At 39.3% G+C, this 18644-nt stretch overlaps 1 protein-coding gene across 1 annotated transcript in view; it reads right to left on the bottom strand.

Annotated features, from left to right (window-relative positions):
* The window catches only part of sbm (sobremesa), a 336672-nt gene that overhangs the window by 36517 nt on the left and 281511 nt on the right, over window positions 1-18644 (bottom strand). Inside the window, exons 6-7 of the mRNA XM_067148406.2 lie at window positions 10997-11141; window positions 5295-5418 (exon numbers count right to left, since the gene is read on the bottom strand). Of these exons, the coding sequence (XP_067004507.1) occupies window positions 5295-5418; window positions 10997-11141 (269 nt within the window). The remainder of the gene's footprint in view (window positions 1-5294; window positions 5419-10996; window positions 11142-18644) is intronic.

Below are 18644 nucleotides of genomic sequence, written 5' to 3'. Positions count from 1 at the left end.
CGTAAATACGTGATACAGACAACTTCCCTACTATACGGTATGGTAAGGTCCATTTTCCTTTACACATCAGCATAGGAAATTGAACACAATGAAAATTGTTCTGATGGACTACATATCAATATGTGGCCGGGAGGCGTGGCCAGCCTTAAGGAAGATAATACGTAAGAGGAGCATTGGGACAAACGAGGTTTTAGAAGTAAGCCACCGGGCGAGTTGGCCGTGCGCGTAGAGGCGTGCGGCTGTGAGCTTGCATCCGGGAGATAGTAGGTTCGAATCCCACTATCGGCAGCCCAGAAGATGGTTTTCCGTGGTTTCCCATTTTCACACCAGGCAAATGCTGGGGCTGTACCTTAATTAAGGCCACGGCCGATTCCTTCCAACTCCTAGGCCTTTCCTATCCCATCGTCGCCATAGGACCTATCTGTGTCGGTGCGACGTAAAGCCCCTAGCAAAAAAGAAAAAGAAAAAGAAGTAAGCCGTCGATATAATGGGTATGTACATATGTATGTAGGCTATGCATGTAGGCCTATGTATGATTTATCCTTTCTTGGAGACCAATCATAAACCATTCTGGTAGGTTACTCAGAATTACGTTATGTTCATATACACGTAATATTGTGCGCGTTCTTGGTACAACATACGCAAATCAAATGTTGACCATGTCGAGAACACAGAGTTATATAATTAATGCGGTGCGACGTATGTACATATTTATGAGCCTCGATATGGAATGACAAATGAACCGCTGTCGATCAGCGAATAAACAAATAGCATTTCTAATTGGTTTGCATATAGTTAGTTAAACCGTTTTATCTTTTCCATTCGGCGCCGATGTTCGGGATTTCACACAGTAATTTCATGTCCATTTGACTCGGGTACTCAGTTCGTAAATAAATAATTTAAGTAGGAGCTCGAACAATATCTCTTTTTTTTTACAATTGCCTTTACGTCGCACCGACGTAGATAGGTCTTACGGCGACGATTCGAACAATATTCTGGACTGACATAACCACAGTAGTATCTTATGCGACTGAAATTGACGTTTCCGATTATGGAGTTTACCGAGTTCGGTGGAGAGTTCAATAAAACGTGCACGGATGTATTATCATATCGGAGCACTTCTTGTGAAACACTTCCCTTACTCAGGCAGCCTTTGTTGTTAATTGGCTCCGAAGCTGAAAATGGTAGACTTTCGATATTTCTACCTCTCATGGACTTTTTCGTTCTTCTGAACATTTAATGAGCAACTCGCGCTATCACGTTTAGACCGAAAGGTCTTCTCATCATCATAAAATTCTCTTTAAGACTAGTTCATTGAAATCTCACTATGAGTGTTGACTCAGCTTTGTGCTATGTACAGTCACGTTCTCACTGTAGCGAGATAAACGATGAATATTTTATCCATTACATAACTTTAATTTTACAGCGTGTAGCTCTTTATACACGCTCCGATTTCTTTGCCATCTGGTAGAGTAAAATAGAACCTCGAAATTGATATTCAGGCATCCTAAACGGCGTCAAACCAAAACTTTCTGAAAAACGGTAGCCTAGTGGACTCTGTACGATTAAAACAAAAATTTCGTATGGGCGTTCTCAGATATTAGGTCCTGTAATATACATAACGTGTATTCCATAGAAATGTTTAGTACAAACAAAAAAAAAAAGGCAGAACATTGAGAATCGAACGCGGAAATTCTTGCTTGTCGAGAAATGATTCCACCGAGCTCGATAGCTGCAGTCGCTTAAGTGCGGCCAGTATCCAGTATTCGGGAGATAGTAGGTTCGAACCCCACTATCGGCAGCCCTGAAGATGGTTTTCCGTGGTTTCCCATTTTCACACCAGGCAAATGCTGGGGCTGTACCTTAATTAAGGCCACGGCCGCTTCCTTCCCATTCCTAGCCCTTCCCTGTCCCATCGTCGCCATAAGACCTATCTGTGTCGGTGCGACGTAAAGCAACTAGCAAAAGAAAAAAAAAGAAATGATTCTTACTATGGGTTGTAATATAAATAAATGTAAATGAATAAAAAAAGAAATAACAAATATAACAAATATAATTAATTGAAATGTCCGGAATTTCGGCGCCAGAGTTCGTCAATTTTGATAGAGCATTATAATTCTCTCTCTCCCAGGGCGAGTACATAAAACTGAGTGCTGGTTCATCTGCTTCGGGCCTTACCTAACCCCCTGGAAACGAATAAACAGGTAGGAACTGCATCTATGTTCTCCAATAACTTCTGCACTAATTGAAAATAAACATATTCTGATCTAACCATAATCTGCATATTAGCACTTCATCAACACACAATAAATATTTACAACTGCTGGAAGACACCCTATGCACTTTAAATAACCCTAGAACAAAAAGCAATGAGAAAGGACAGCGAGGAATGCGCTACCATTTGTCGTGAGTCTGATTACCAATAGTTACAATTCGTATATGTTTTATTTCCCTATTTTTTAAATATATATTTTGTATCAACACAAATTGCAGACTCTCACCATGAACACATACTGTACCAACACATACCGTACCAACACAACACTGTACCTCTTTAAGCACTGACACTAACACTTGGTTTTAGAGACACTTTCGCTTGCACAAATACATGCTGTTGGTCTGTGCTTTAAAGCCGGGCCATAGATTACCGAAAGTTGCCATGAGATAAAGAAGACAAAGTACATGTACTAGGTCAGTACACTAGCACAAGAGTTGTATAAGTATTGACAAGTAAACAACAACACTGCTTCGTTCGCCCATAATCAATCGTACGTTCGTTACTGTGCACAGTAATGTTGAAGACAAAACCTCCTATGTGATCACATTTTTGGAGATATACTGACCCGCAGCACATACATTACGAAGAGCGAGAATGCCTTGACAATATTTACACAATGCTGCACCTTAGATGACAGAACCTTACCGGCCAAAGTTCTGAGCTAAAATATTTTACAGAGGAGGTTTTGTCCCGACAGCGACGATATGTAGACTTCCTCATCACCACTCCGTCTCGATATGTCCAAGCTCGTTCAAGCATGTCTGTCCAATTTTGAGCGAGAGATTTACCGCGCAATGGTAACATGTGTCTATATCCCTACCACGCCCCATGTTTGACTTTGGGCAGACTTCAGGATATCCAAGTCTCATAACTTGTACCCTCCGTATGATTCACCAAAGTTTCCCTGGATGATTTTCCAAACCTGGAAATTGCTGTGTGTTTCCCAACTGCATGTACAAAATAAATTACTAGTATCTAACATGGAGACCTTCCAGATTCCAATATTCTTACATTAATACACCAATAAATAATGATAATACGTGGTGATAATTCCAGTGCGGGGTAGTGATATACAGGGTGAAGCGAAATTCGCGCACTCGGGCGTCGCAACGAGACTCCTCACATGCCAGCAATAAAAAAATGTCTCTCGCAAAAGTTCGTCCTTCGAGTATATCCGGCAGGAAAAGGGCGTTGAAGAGTGGCGATCTGGCAACACTGTAACCACATGTAGGGTAACTACCTCTGTCAGCACATATTCTTTATGCTGTACAGATGGTGCAGTGGATACGGTTTTGGGTTAGCATTCAAGAGGTCGAGGGGTCGATCCTGGGTCGAAGCGTATGTTTTTATTTCATAAATGTTTTTCCAGGTGGTTTGGTATCTGGCAAGTTAAACGTCAACAGCGATTGCAGTGGGTCCTCTAGAAACCATTTGCACTTACATACTACGATCCTACAAATGGACGAACAATTGTTTTCATTGGTCAGCTTTGAAAGACGCCCTTTCCACGTCGTGGGCGTGAATTTATTCGCACCACTTCCTAAACTAGATGCGAAACCTATTTTCTTTGTACCCTCCTCCAATGATCTCATAGATTAGTAGGAACTATTATTCTTGCCTCGTTCAGGTCCATTACATTTCGTTAGGGTTTACGTTACCAGTAGGCCTAGCAAAGTATTTGTTGTGTTCAGCGTTACAAAATGTTGTGAATGTAGGATACATGTGACCTAAGGTACGGTGTCTTACTGTATTACAAATAAAAAATTGCGCCTCAACCTAGGACCGAACCCTCGACCTCCTGCATGTCAACCCAAAACTCTATCCCCTGCACCAACTGTACAGCACGGATAATAATTGCTGACAGAGGTACTTACCGTGCATGTGGTTACAGTGTTGCCAGATTGCCACTCTTCAACGTTCTTTTTCTGCCTGATATACTCGCAGAACGAACTTTTGTGAGGGACATTTTTTTATTGCTGGCATGTGAGGAGTCGCACTGCGACGCCCGAGTGCGCGAATTTCGCTTCATCCTGTATATACCATCACAGGATATGAAACTACCACGCTATTTCTAGCCGAGTACAGTCTTTGTAAGGCAGACCCTCCGATGAGGGTGGGCGGCATCTGCCATTTGTAGGTAACTGCGTGTTATTGTAGTGGAGGATAGTGTTACGTGTGGTGTGTGAGTTGCAGGGACACCCAGCCCCCGGACCATTGGAATTAACCAATTAAGGTTAAAATCCCCGACCCGGCCGGGAATCGAACCCGGGATCCTCTGAATCGAAGTTCAGTACGCTAACCATTCGGCCAACGAGTCGGACACCACGACATTGTGACTGTGTTTACAACTGAAAATGGTTACTTTATGATAGTTCATCATCATCATCATCATCTGTTTACCCTCCAGATTCGGTTTTTCCCTCGGACTTAGCGAGGGATTCTCTACCGCCTCAAGGGCAGTGTCCTGGAGCTTCAGACTCTTGGTCGGGGGATACAACTGGGGAGTATGACCAGTACCTCGCCCAGGCGGCCTCACCTGCTATGCTGAACAGGGGCCTTGTGGAGGGATGGGAAGATCGGAAGGGATAGGCAAGGAAGAGGGAAGGAAGCGGCCGTGGCCTTAAGTTAGGTACCATCCCGGCATTTGCCTGGAGGAGAAGTGGGAAACCACGGAAAACCACTTCCAGGATGGCTGAGGTGGGAATCGAACCCACCTCTACTCAGTTGACCTCCCGAGGCTGAGTGGACCCCGTTCCAGCCCTCATACCACTTTTCAAATTTTCGTGGCAGAGCCGGGAATCGAACCCGGACCTCCGGGGGTGGCAGCTAATCACGCTAACCACTACACCACAGAGGCGGCATTACTTTACTTTATGATAGTTAATTTTCAAAATACAGGCGCTATTTCTTATATACACTGTGAGTTATTCAATAAGTAAACCATTTTTTCTTGCATGAACTCCCCGTGAATGCCGTAGTTTTCAGACTATTATAAATTTAGAATACTCGTACTTACCACGGCAACCGCTTCCGACTCCACCATTTCTGCTGCTGACATGACGGCCAGGTAGGACACGTTAATGAGCACGTAACACAGAGTGACGAGTGGGATCCCAATGATGATGGAGCGTGGTAGATTCCTGGTCACAACACAACAAGTGCCATCATAAGCACACAGCTAAAAACTGTTGAAATAATTTTGCAAATACATCAACTCTCAAAGTATTTTGAGAAGGTGATGTCAAATCGATGTATTAGAAACTCTACGGAAATAAAAAAAAATCAATGTAACAAAAAGTGTAGCCTCGTTAGAGGCATACAAACCTGGATTTCCTTCCTGGCTTTGAGCTTTGAAGATGCCCCCGTGAAGTATGCAGCCGCGCACAGCAGCCACGTCGCTAGTGGGTGGCAAAGTATATCGCGATGTCACAACAGAAATAGGTTCCACATGTTCATTAGAAATAAAGGAGAAGAAGCTTCTAATAAGGTGTAGCTGTTTTAACATCACAAGCAAATGCAAATCAACAAAACGCTATGCTTCAAAATTAAATTTTATATCTTTCTCTTCTAATTACTTATTGACGACCAACAACATCTGTCTGTGAAAGCGGGAAATGTTGTACGTCTAGTGTCGTAAAAAAAGATGCATATTGTAACTTGAAAATGTGAATATCAATAACACAACACAAAACGCTTTGTAGTCAGTCTGAAAATATACCTGACATTAAATGAGAAACGCTTAAAGCTAGATACTCCGTATGAATTCTATATCTAACAAACTGCAAAATTAAAAACTGAGCCCACGAAAGTACTTCAGTAGATAATAAAAATAAAAGCGCTATGCACTGAAATAGAGTTCACCATTTTGTATCATTCGAGGAAGCACAGAATTAACGCTAGTTGATGTCGAAGTGCTTTTTATGTTACTGTGATAGTGTGAAGCAAAATTATTCTGGTAACAACTCAATCACAATTCTGGTGTGAATGAAAGCGGAACTGCAATAACTTTAAATTGAGCTATTGAAACGCAAGTGTAGCTCAATTACTTAGATCTAGCAAACTTGCAAAATTATTTATTTCAGGAGAAACTACGATAACATCCCATCTTCGTGGTAAATTTACGTACGTTTGTCGTTCTCATAGTCTGAATTGAATCTAAAAATCCGTGTGTTTTTGGGTTTATGAAATATATTCTGAGAAATGTGTAGAAATGTTTTCAAGGATCCAGAAATATTTTTTTGGGAAGGAGTTTGAAGTAAAGTAACTCCCATTCCGGGTAAAAATTTGAATATTTTTTAAATCTAATAGTTTCAAAGGGTGGGCGTGTGGATGTGTGAGATATTTTCAAAATTCTAAACACCTTTACTGATAGAATATGTAAATTAGTTATTTGAAATCGACCAGAAGTTACCAGAACAAGAACGGATAGATGTTTAGTCTCATAGATAAATTTAATCTGAGACATTGTTCTGTTTCTAGAGAGGCTAAGGAGCGAGTCACTTACAAAGTGATGCCTTTCACTAATTCAAAAGAAATAAAATGAAAATATATATCATATGGTGCATCAGATACAAGCAATGTCGATACTTATATTCTGTAGAAAAGGAAAACGGTAAAGTTCAGAAGAAAATGAAACTGAACTCTTAAAATGAAGGTGGAAGAAACCATAACACCATAGTGATGTTTGTGAACTGTTTGTAAAATATTCTCATTACGAAAGTAAAAACATAAGGATGAGAAATAAACAATCTATAGCTCTTTGTTTTGCTTGGAATATACTTTTCTTTACCAAAGAGTCCTAAGTCAGGGGTCTAATAACTACAAGAAGACAGGAAAGCAAGACTTTAATTATAAATTGTCCCTTAATTCAGATATTATAATCTTTTTTAAAGAGGATAACATTAGACTTATCCTAAATCTGCATACCTACTCCTAATGCAAAAGCGGTGAACATATTTGAGCCTTTTGGAGGTAATGAATGCAGAGGAAACAGCAAACGGGCTAAGACGAAATCTGTCCTAAAAGGAATGAAAATTAGTGCTAAAGGTACAAATAGAATTGGTTCGAACATCGCATGGAAGGATTTAAATTATCAGGGAAGTAAATTTATCGCGATAAAAGGCCGTAAGTAGTGAATAATAGTTTGAAGAAAATATAACCAATCAGAATAAATATTTTGAGATTACAAAGGTTGTACCTGTAATGGACATTAACAACTGGAAAGAAAGGTTGGAACCAGACTTTAGAAGTCAGGCGAAATCATCCCACTGTTGTCTCATTGGATGGAATAACTGTGCTGCTTATTTGTCAGTTAACTCGGTGATGTCCAGCATGGCGTTCTTATAACCAAACATCAAAATTCATACAAAACGTAAGTGATTCATGACTGATGATTTAGGAGCAGAAAGATCAAGACAATGGTAACATGCTACATTGCATTTTAGATATGGATTCGTGTATGTCATGCACGCCAGGTGACTTCTATGTGTTTCCTAACTGACAGATTATAACTTCAGACTGATGCATTGACAAATTTGCGATAGATTCCGAAAGCAAAATATCTAAAAATATTTTATATCCAAGGAAAAAGGAACTCATAAGTTCAAATAATAATACAAGAAGAAGAAGAAGAAGAAGAAGACTGAAGTTAATGTCCAAGAAGTCAATTCTCATTTCATTTACAGTATCTTTGCGAGAAGTCTGTTAATGTATAGGGCACGACAAGAGGTGGACTACATGGCACACTAGTTAGCTGGTGTTTCGGTTAAAGTCACAGTAACATTTAGGTCATTAGACACATAGCTGAAGATGGAAAACAAGAAGAGAGCCCCGAAGCTCGGGGAAGTGGATTGCCAAGAGAAAAAGCGGTAAAGTGATGGTGATGTGAAATATTAATGCTAAATAAATCTCATAGCCTCGGGGTCAATAGAGAACAAGAGCTAAACAAAAGGGGTTAGAAAGGGATGGTGAATAATAATTTCCAGTGCAAATAACTGGAAGCAACACGAGACCTAGTAGTGATCGCAGCAGACATCTTGCGTTTAATCAGTCTCAGTGCAAGGACTAATATTGGGGACAAAGTAATACATGTAGTTCACAATTATTCGAGATACCGACTCTTAATTACTAAGCACAAGAGTATGTGGTAGCTTAGATGAATATACTGAGACAAGAAGGTATTACGGTGTGTGCTTTAGTGAAACTCGTTGTATTTGTGGCTGAATGTATCCTCTTAGAGAAATGTAAGCTTTATCTTGATGTGTGCTACTCTATTTTGTGACCGCCGGCGCAGAAAGATGCTGTTAGTAGTGCCAACTTTAGAAAAACTGAAAATAAATAGAAACTAAAAGGTATCTGCAGCTACACCTCAGGCTTGCAAGTGTAGTCTGTACCAGCCAGAGTGCGCGCTTTGTTTTTGTGACTGTACAGCTAGGTACATAAAATAAATATAGTAATATTTCCAAGTCCCAGTGATGTACTAAAAGTGATGTTCCTCTTCTTTTAAAAACAATACGTTCGTTAAAACATATTATTACAAGCTTCGAAAGTGACAAAGAAAGTGATACGATGTTTAAAAAGCGGAAAATAGTGTTCAGAAGTTATATTTGAATGATTCCTTAGTTCGGAACTGTAGCAGAGATATGAAGTAGAGATGTGTCGTTTTTCTCATTATTCAGGAATGAATAGAAAATCGAATGTCCGTTATAGTAGAAAGGACGTTGTTTTACATCCTTTTAATCGGTTGATATTTTCGGGTAAAAGAAGAAGCCTTTCAAGAAGCCTTTTTTGTCGTGGACAGTCGAGATTTTCTTCTGATGACGCAGAGTACAGTTCTCTGCGAAAATGGAATAGACATTAAATAAATAAATAAATAAATAAATAAATAAATAAATAAATAAATAAATAAATAAATAAATAAATAAATTAATTAAAGTGAAACCAAAGCACGCTAATTTGCCTCATCAAGAAGTTAATCGTCAATAATTCTGTTCGCAATACAGTTTAGCGTCAGAAGATAAGCATTTAATTTAGATGAATTTTTTGCAACTTTAGCTTCTAAACCAGGGTTCTTCCAAGCTTTCTTACTAATCAATATATCTGAAAATACACAATACTTAAACAAATTTTAATTATTGCATTAGTTGTATTATTATTTATAATTATTATAATTGTTAATTACATATTTTATTATTTCTAATACTGTGTATTCATAATTCATATTCATAATTCAAAATCTTATGAAACTCTTGCATGTTTGCCTTTAAAGTTACGCAGTGTCAAAGTAGACTGTCTATACAGATATCAGGTTTCAATTTAAGTATACATGTACATGTGAGGATGGTTGCATAGTTGTACTTACTCTTAAAACAATAACTACCACCACCACCACTGTACATGTTCTTACAATTCAATCTACTCAAATTTCCACTTCACCGTGCAGATGGGCGTTTGAATAGCTCCCATTATATTAGAAACAACTACAAAAACAGTATGCCCGTTGCACATTTTCTAACGGTGTTCTCTGGGTAACATTAACGTGAACTCAAGAATGACTTCTAAAATTTGTGACTGCAAAGAATTTTTGCCGGACCAACGATCTTTATTTCTAGGAACTGTAGTGCGATCACCCTAATCAAACTACTATACTGTATAGGGCCTATGCTCTGCTTGCCTTTCCAGAATTTTTTCCTTCTAAGCCTTGGCAACCTCACTGTTCATGAGTATAGGTAATTTCCTTTGACTCGCTCAGAATAATAAACATCGTTTACCATTAAAAGTATATAACAACTGAAAAAACTCCCGTCATCGTCACCACTCATTTTCTAAGGGTTTTCATACCTAAAGGTTGCCAGGTAATAACAAATAAATACGAACATCGGTCAGAGTATCATTTCTGTATTCTTGAGCTCTGTTAGTACTACAGTTCCATTCTTTCAAATCCTTCAGTTTTGCTCACTTAAATCAGTAGTTAATTAAGGTTTTTCAGGCGTTTTCTCTATAAACAAAAGTTCCGCCTTAGTCCATCATCGGAAACGTAGACTTTCCGTTAAATCAGTAGTGTAAATATGAAATACAAGGCATCGAGAAGGAAGCGTAAGATCTATTTTTTATTTGAAATTATAACTGGAGTGAAATATATTTTGACGAACTTTAATCATATTCGTATTTTCAAGTTTTTGACAAGAAAATATTTTCAAGAGTGTCAGATATTTTAAATTTCATACAGTTTAAAAATAATGAAAACTGTATTATATGTAAGGAAAATTAACATATTATTAGTTTCAGAAAACGGAAAGGTCAAGATTCTGCTTGCAAACGCGAGTTATCAAATAATAATAATAATAATAATAATAATAATAATAATAATAATAATAATAATAATAATAATAATAATAATAATAATAATTTCAAGGATATATTTTATAGTAATTATTATGCAACTGTTGTAGAACTATACTGGAATAACCAAGAAAATGACCCCTTTTATATTCCCTTTGTCATGAAAAATATTCATGTTCATCGTTTGAGATTGTGTTTTGGGTTGTCTAAGTGAAACGCCAACGTCTGTTCTTCAGAAGCATGTTTATCAATTGGCAGATATTTCACTTGTTGGTAACGTGAAGAAAGTGTATCGTAGCTAATACAGATCTACACTTGCATGGCCTCTCTGTACAGGTCGCGAGACTGAACCAAACAGGTTAAGAAAACAATACTCACACAGACGGGTTCTTGATCTCCTCCGTCACGTAATTGAGGTTGTTCCAGCCGTCATAGGCCCACAACCCGGTGTAGAAAGCCGTGGCGATGTTTCCCAAGGAGCTTGTTGAACCCTTGAACGGCTCTTGTAAGTGCTGAGTGTTCCCTGAAACATCAAAACCAGATATTCTTGTTTAATATTTGTGACATTCATTCTATGAAATAAAATCAATTTCTATGTTTTTAATATCCTTCCAATTATTGTCGATCTGAAGAATGATAGTATGTCAGAAATTTGTCCTGAAAGGGGCATCCTTAACGTGTGATATCGAGGACATACCAAGGCGCATCATCAGGAAGATGGGTACTGACATTCTGTGAGTCGGAGCATGGACTGTTAGAAGTTTGAATCGTTGTGGTAGGTTAGAGAAACTGAAAAGGGAGATGGATGGACTAAGTTAGATGTAGTCTGTGTAAGTGAAGTCCATTGACAAGAAGAGCAGAATTTTCGGTCAGAAGACTGCAGAATTACAAGTATGAAGGATGAGTTCTCCACCTAATCAATACTTTATTTTACATAGTGTCAATTACATAAAAACAGTATCGGTTTCGACCCGTAAATGGGTCATCTTCAGCTGTTAGAGAACTTACTTAATAGCGACTGTACAGAATAAACAGTACTAAAATTAAAACAAAACAAGAATGCCATTAAATAAACATGATACCACTATTCTAAAATTACTTAATATTAGCATATATCCATATGGTACAGTTTTGGGGTTAAGGGTGTTATTTACAAATATTACATATCGTCGCTTCATCGGTAAAAGGTTGTAATCCACAAAGCTATTCCTATCGATTATTCTCCTTAAGACTGGTCACGCCTCCCAGCCACATATGGTTATGCAGTCCATCAGAACAAATTTTGTTGTGTTCATTTTCCTATGCCCCTGTGTAAAGGAAAATTAACCTTACTGTACCGTACTATATGAATGTATGCTTGCATTACGTATTTACACACTCCTATTGTATAATGCATGTTAGGTTCATTTTCGGTTACTCATGGGCATAGGAAAACGAACACAACGGACATTGTTCTGATGGGCTGCATATCCATACGTGGCTGGGAGGTGTGACCAGTCTTAAGGAGAATAATCGATAGGAAGAGCTTTGTGGATTACAACCTTTTACCGGTGAAGCGACGATATATTGAGGCTGGAATCGGATATAGTTCTTGGAGTTGATCAAGAATCACTGGTATTCAGATGTCAGGTTATCTGTGTTAAAGCCACTATTATGTCCAACGGTTTAAGAGATCTTTGAAGTGCATTGTTGTGCCGAAAATATTCGGGGGTGTCGTGTTCCTTAAAATAAGAGGTTCAGGGACCAGTTCACGGACACATAGCTTATACCCAGTCTATATCACTGCTGAAAAATACGTTAGTGAGTGCCACTGGGATCTAAACAATTAAGAAAAGAGAGTGGGGGATTGTTTCATGGAAAATGTTGCACAAGGACTAAATAGACAGCAGAATTGTCAACACAAAATCAAACAGGGGAAATGCAGGTTTCATAATGAATAAGAAAATAGGGCAGCGAGTAAGTTACTACGATCAGCATATTGAAAGAATTAGTGTTGTCAATATATAAACACTAAACCAATGCCCACCACAATAGTGCAGGTCTGTATGCCGACTCGTTCAGCCGACGATGAAGGAATCGAAAGAATATGTGAAGAAATAGAAGACTTAATGCAATATGTAAAAGTTGACGAGAATCTAATTGCGATAGGAGACTGAAATGCAGTGGTAGGTCAAGGAAGAGAAGGCAATACAGTACGAGAATTCGGATTGGGACAAAGGAATGATAGAGGAAGTCGGCTGGTTGAATTCTGCACCGATCATAACTTAGCCCTTGCTAATACCTTATTCAAACACCAAAAACGATGGCTTTATACATGGACGAGACCTGAAGACATTGGAAGATATAAAATAGACTTCATTATGATTAGGCAATTAGGCAAAGATTCAGAAACCAGGTGTTGGATTTCGAAACTTTCCCAGGAGCAAACGTGGACTCGGACCACAACTTGCTGGTAATGAAATGTCGTATGGCTTTTAGTGCCGGGATATCCCAGGACGGGTTCGGGTCGCCAGGTGCAGGTCTTTCTATTTGACACCCGTAGGTGACCTGCGCGTCGTGATGAGGATGAAATGATGATGAAGACAGCACATACACCCAGCCCCCGTGCCATTGGAATTAACCAATTAAGGTTAAAATCCCCGACCCGGCCGCGAATCGAACCCGGGACCCTCTGAACCGAAGGCCAGTACGCTGACCGTTCAGCCAACGAGTCGGACAACTTTCTGGTCATGATATGCCAACTGAAGTTGAAAAAATTGATGAACGGAAGGGATGCAAGGAGATGGGATCTAAACAATTAAGAAAAGAGAGTGAGAGATTGTTTCAAGGAAACTGTTGCACAAGGACTAAATGAAAAAGCTGAAGGAAACACGACAGGGAAAGAATGGACAGTCGTGAAGAATGAGGTGAGTAGGGCTGCTGAGTAAATGTTAAGAAGAAAGGAAAGAACCCCTAAGAATCAATGGATAACTCAGGATATACTAAAACTGATTGATGAACGACGAAAATACAAGAATGCAAAAATGAAGATGGCAAGAAGGAATACAGGTGATTAAAGAATGAAGTGGATAGAAAGTGCAGGACAGCTAAGGAAGAATGGCTGAAAGAGAAGTGCAAAGATGGTTGAAGGTTATATGGTCCTAGGAAAGGTAGTGCTGGATACTGTAAAATCAAGGAAACCTTTGGAGAACGGCAAACTAGGTGCTTGAATATTAAGAGCTCAGATGGGAAACCACTTCAAGGGAAAGAGGACAACGCAGAAAGATGGCAGGAACATATCCAACAGTTGTATCAAGGTAAAGGCGTAGATGATATGGTTCTGGAACAGGAAGAGGCTGTTGATGCTGATGAAATGGCAGACCCAATTTCGAGATCAGAATTTGACAGAGATTTGAGAGACCTAAATAGGAACAAGGCACCTGGATTTTATGACATTCCCTCTGAATTACTGACTGCCTTAGGAGAAACCAGCGTGGCAAGGTTATTCCATTTAGTGTGTAAAATATATGAGACAGGAGAAGTGCTACCTGATTTTCGGCAGAATGTTGTTATACCTATTCCCAAGAAAGCCGGTCCTGACAACTGTGAAAACTACCGCACCATTAGTTTATTATCACGCGCCGGCAAAATTTTAACGCATATTATTTACAGAAGAATGGAAATACAAGTTGACACTGAGTTGGAAGAAGATCAGTTTGGATTTAGAAGAAATGTAGGAACACGTGAAGCAATCCTAGCTTTACGTCTGATCTTAGAGGATAGAATGACGAAGGACAAAGCCACATACATAGCGTTTATAGATCTACAAAAAGCATTCGATAATGTTGATTGGACCAAGCTATTTGAGATACTGAAGATGATCGGGATCAGATACTGAGAAAGGAGAAAATAAACAAGTCCAAAACAAAAGTAATGGAGTGCAGCCGAACGAAGTTAGGTGATGAAGGTAATCGACGGCTTACTTCTAAAACCTCGTATCTGGCAATGCTCTTTCTACCCATTATTTTCCTTAAGACTGGTCACACCTCCCAGCCACATATTGATATGCAGCCCATCAGAACAATTTTCGTTGTGTTAATTTTCCTATGCTGATGTGTAAAGGAAATTGAACCTTAAATGCATTATACTGTAGGAGTGCGTAAATACGTGATGCAAACAACATCTCTACTATACGGTATGGTAAGGTCCATTGTTCTGATGGACTGCATATCCATATGCGCCCGGGAGGCGTGGCCAGCCTTAAGGAAGATAATGCGTAGGAAGAGCATCGGGACATACGAGGTTTTAGAAGTAAGCCGTTGTAATATTACTCGAAGATTAGGAAATGAAGTGTTAAAAGAAGAAGATGAACATTCTTACTTGGGTAGTAAAAAAACGAATGATGGCAGAAGTAAGGAGGACATAAAATGTAGACTACCACAGGCAAGGAAGGCCTTCCTTAAGAAAATAAATTTGCTGACTTCGAACGTTGATACAGGAATTAGGATGTTTTTGAAGGCTTTAGTCTGGAGCGTGGCATTATATGGAAGTGAAACTTGGACGATAATTAGCTCAGAAAGAAAGAGATTAGAAGTTTTTGAAATGTGGTGTTACAGAAGAATGTTTTAGGTGAGATGGATAGATCGAATCTCGAATGAAGAGATTCTGAATCAAGTTGTGAGAGGAGATCGATCTGGCTAAATTTGAACATTTTATAATACCTGATTACTTGCCCATTTGTTAGATTTACAATTGAAAGAATGTCATATTTTGGGAACGGTCTTGTTCTCGTTTCATTTCATCATTTCATCATCCGTTTAACTCCCAGGGTTGGTTCCCAACCCCCGAAATCAGCGAGAGATACCATGGTTACGTTTGTTGTAAGCTCTGAGGACAAATAAACATAAATTAGAGACATCGTTACGTCCTTGACTGCGATTGTCTTCAGCATTCATTTTCTAATATTTGCGTAACTATAGGGACCGATTTTGAGGGAGTTTATAAACAGCGGATGGCATGAAACAACATTATACAGGGCAGCTGCTATATCGTCGTTGCGTCTGAAAATACCGCTGTGTGACGATGCTGTCGGACAAATACTGACCCGCAGCACATATCATCATATGGGGATATAACTGGGAAGAAGGACCAATACCTCGTTCAGGCGACCTCATCTGCTTGTCCCTGCCAAGTGAATTATTGTGAGGGGCAGTTTCTACCCTATGCAATACCAGTCACTGGTCTGTTTGTACACTTTATATTGTAACGTACGTGCGTCGGTCTATATAGAGGTTTAGCAAACGTAAGTAATATACCAGCGTTTTACCGGACGAATGTTTGAAAAATGAAGCTCCATGTACAAGTAATGTTCTATAACAGTTTGAAACCTCGATACAGTGACATATGTAATTATAAAACAGTGAAATAGAAGAGAATTGCATGCTATATAGCCTTAATACAAGCCTCTTGCACATCTGTTCTGTAACTAAGTGGGTTAAGTGTTGGACTGCTGACTAGATAGTAATAGGATCAGTGGTTTGAGTCTCACATGGTTTATATGTAATGTATATTTTTATTTGCCTCGATGCCTGAAGATTCAAACCACCTTTTATAACAGATTATCTGATGCAAACACACTTGAAACTGACTGGGTTAGATATTGACAGCGGTATTTTTAACGTAGACTTACGTTCCTCGACAACGAGTACCGATACATAGAAAGAAAAAATAAGACGCTGTTAGTGTTTGGGTAGAACATGTATAGGCCTATCACCGAGAGTATTTAACGATTATGTTTAATGTCTCAATTGACAGATAAAAGGGGAGACTACGTGTTGCAAAAAAAAAATCTGAGACGTAGTTTTCATGAAATAGCTCTTCAAAATAAGGAAAAATTGTTTGCTTAATATGTGACGTCACACGCATACTCTGTTACAAGATGGCGCTGGGGTGTCTCGTACGCTCAGTTGGAGGTTAGCTGTCGTTGTGAATACATCGTGGTCAGTTGTATAGAATAAAAATTGAATAATGGAGAAGAAGAAATGATTAGAATTCGGCAAAAACGTGCAAGAGAAGGAGTGAATGATGAAGGAATAAAAGAAATGAAACGAAAAGAGCGTAACAGGCGTTACTATGACAAATTGAAACAGCAAAAACAATTAACAATAAGGACGTCTAAATTATGTCTCCTGTTTCTCATATCACAGCCCCATACTGCACCGAGTTATTACCCATATTGCAAGTGTACCACGTTCTATTGAATAAAATTTATTATCCACACACAGTACTTGCTTTTTATTTCTAATAAGTAAGTCTACGAAACCATCAAAACCCTGCGGCCGTTACAAGAGTGACAGCTTACCGCCAATTTTATACGTTGCATTTGGGTGAAATCCTTCCTGAAGTAGGTGCACTATACTATATACTGTCAATTACCATTTTAAAAAAAGTACGCTGGATGAAGAGGGAGCGATGTTCTTCAGAATTGTAGTAAACGCGGGGGGTTGCATAAAACTAGATCGCAAGGGGCGGGCAAACCGCAACGGTATACTGTATATATGCCTCACTACTACTATGAATATCCGATTATGTAGTACAGTCGGTTAAGCACTTTTATCTTCGTTGGATGCTTCAATTGTATTATATCGTTGTTTTACTAAGAAAACTTTGCAACTCCCAATGCTCTTCCTGTCCATTACTGTATTTCCCTTAAGACTGGTCACGCCTCCCAGCCACGTATTGACATGAGGTCCATCAGAACAATTTTCGTTGTGTTCATTTTCCTATACGAAAGTGTAAAGAAAATGAACCTTAAATATATTATACTGTCGGAGGGCATAAATACGTCCCCAAACACACATTCCTATAGTATAGTACGGTACGGCAAGGTTAATTTTCCTTTACACATAAACACAGGTAAATTAATCCAACGAAAATTTTTTCAACGGAATCCATATCCATATGTGGCTAGGAGGGGCGTGACCAGTCTTAAGACAAATAATGGCTAGGAAGAGCATTGGTATTTACAAGTTTTTCTTAGTAAGCCGACGATATGTGATCATTCATTCTTCGGCAGAATGGGGTAGCTCAGCGTGTTAAAGTACTGGCTAATTTGGCGAATATTATGGATTTAAGAGAGCAAGTGATACGAAATTGGCCGAAGACCATCCTTAAAAAGAGTTAAGTGTGATTTCTCCCTTTATCTTTCACAAAAGCTGAGATGGCACTTTTCTTAATATTATGGCTACTTCCATCCAATTCTCAGTCCCCTGCCCCCCTCCTCACAAATATAAATTCACATCTAATATTAGACACGAAAGTGACACAAGTGGTTAAGTTGAATACACAAATAATAAAAATGAGCAATAAATACAATGCATGAAGTCTAAAGTCCGCCTCCGTGGTGTAGTGGTTAGCGTGATTAGCTGCCACCCCCGGGGGTCCGGGTTCGATTCCCGGCTCTGCCACGAAATTTGAAAAGTGGTACGAGGGCTGGAACGGGATCCACTCAGACTCGGAAAGTCAACAGAGTAGAGGTGGGTTCAATTCCCTCCTCAGCCATCTTGGAAGTGGTTTTCCGTGGTTTTCCACTTCTCCTCCAGGCAAATGCCGGGATGGTACCTCATTTAAGGCCACGGCCGCTTCCTTGCCTATCCCATCCAGTCTTCCCTCCTCCACAAGGCCCCTGTTCAGCATAGCAGGTGAGGCCACCTGGGCGAGGTACTGGTCATTCTCCCCGGTTGTATCCCCCGACCCAATGTCTGAAGCTCCAGGACACTGCCCTTGAGGCGTAGAGGTGGAATCCCTCGCTGAGTCCGAGGGAAAAACCGACCCTGGAGGGTAAACAGATTAAGAAGGAGAAGAAGAAGAAGAATTTTCGTTGTTCGCAGTACAAGAAGGAAAGTAAAACTTGAGATGTACTAATAAAGCAGAGTTGCCAGATATCTGACACATAGGAAGCAAATATTCTAAAATATAAAGAAAACTTCATTTGTAAAGGTTTATTCAAAGATCAGAAATGATATAAATTCTTATCTACTCGTCATTT

The sequence above is a fragment of the Anabrus simplex genome, chromosome 1, assembly GCF_040414725.1.
Source record: "Anabrus simplex isolate iqAnaSimp1 chromosome 1, ASM4041472v1, whole genome shotgun sequence".
NCBI classification, from domain to species: domain Eukaryota; kingdom Metazoa; phylum Arthropoda; class Insecta; order Orthoptera; family Tettigoniidae; genus Anabrus; species Anabrus simplex.
Note: the sequence above shows the minus strand (reverse complement) of the source record. Positions and strands in the feature narration are given on the sequence as shown.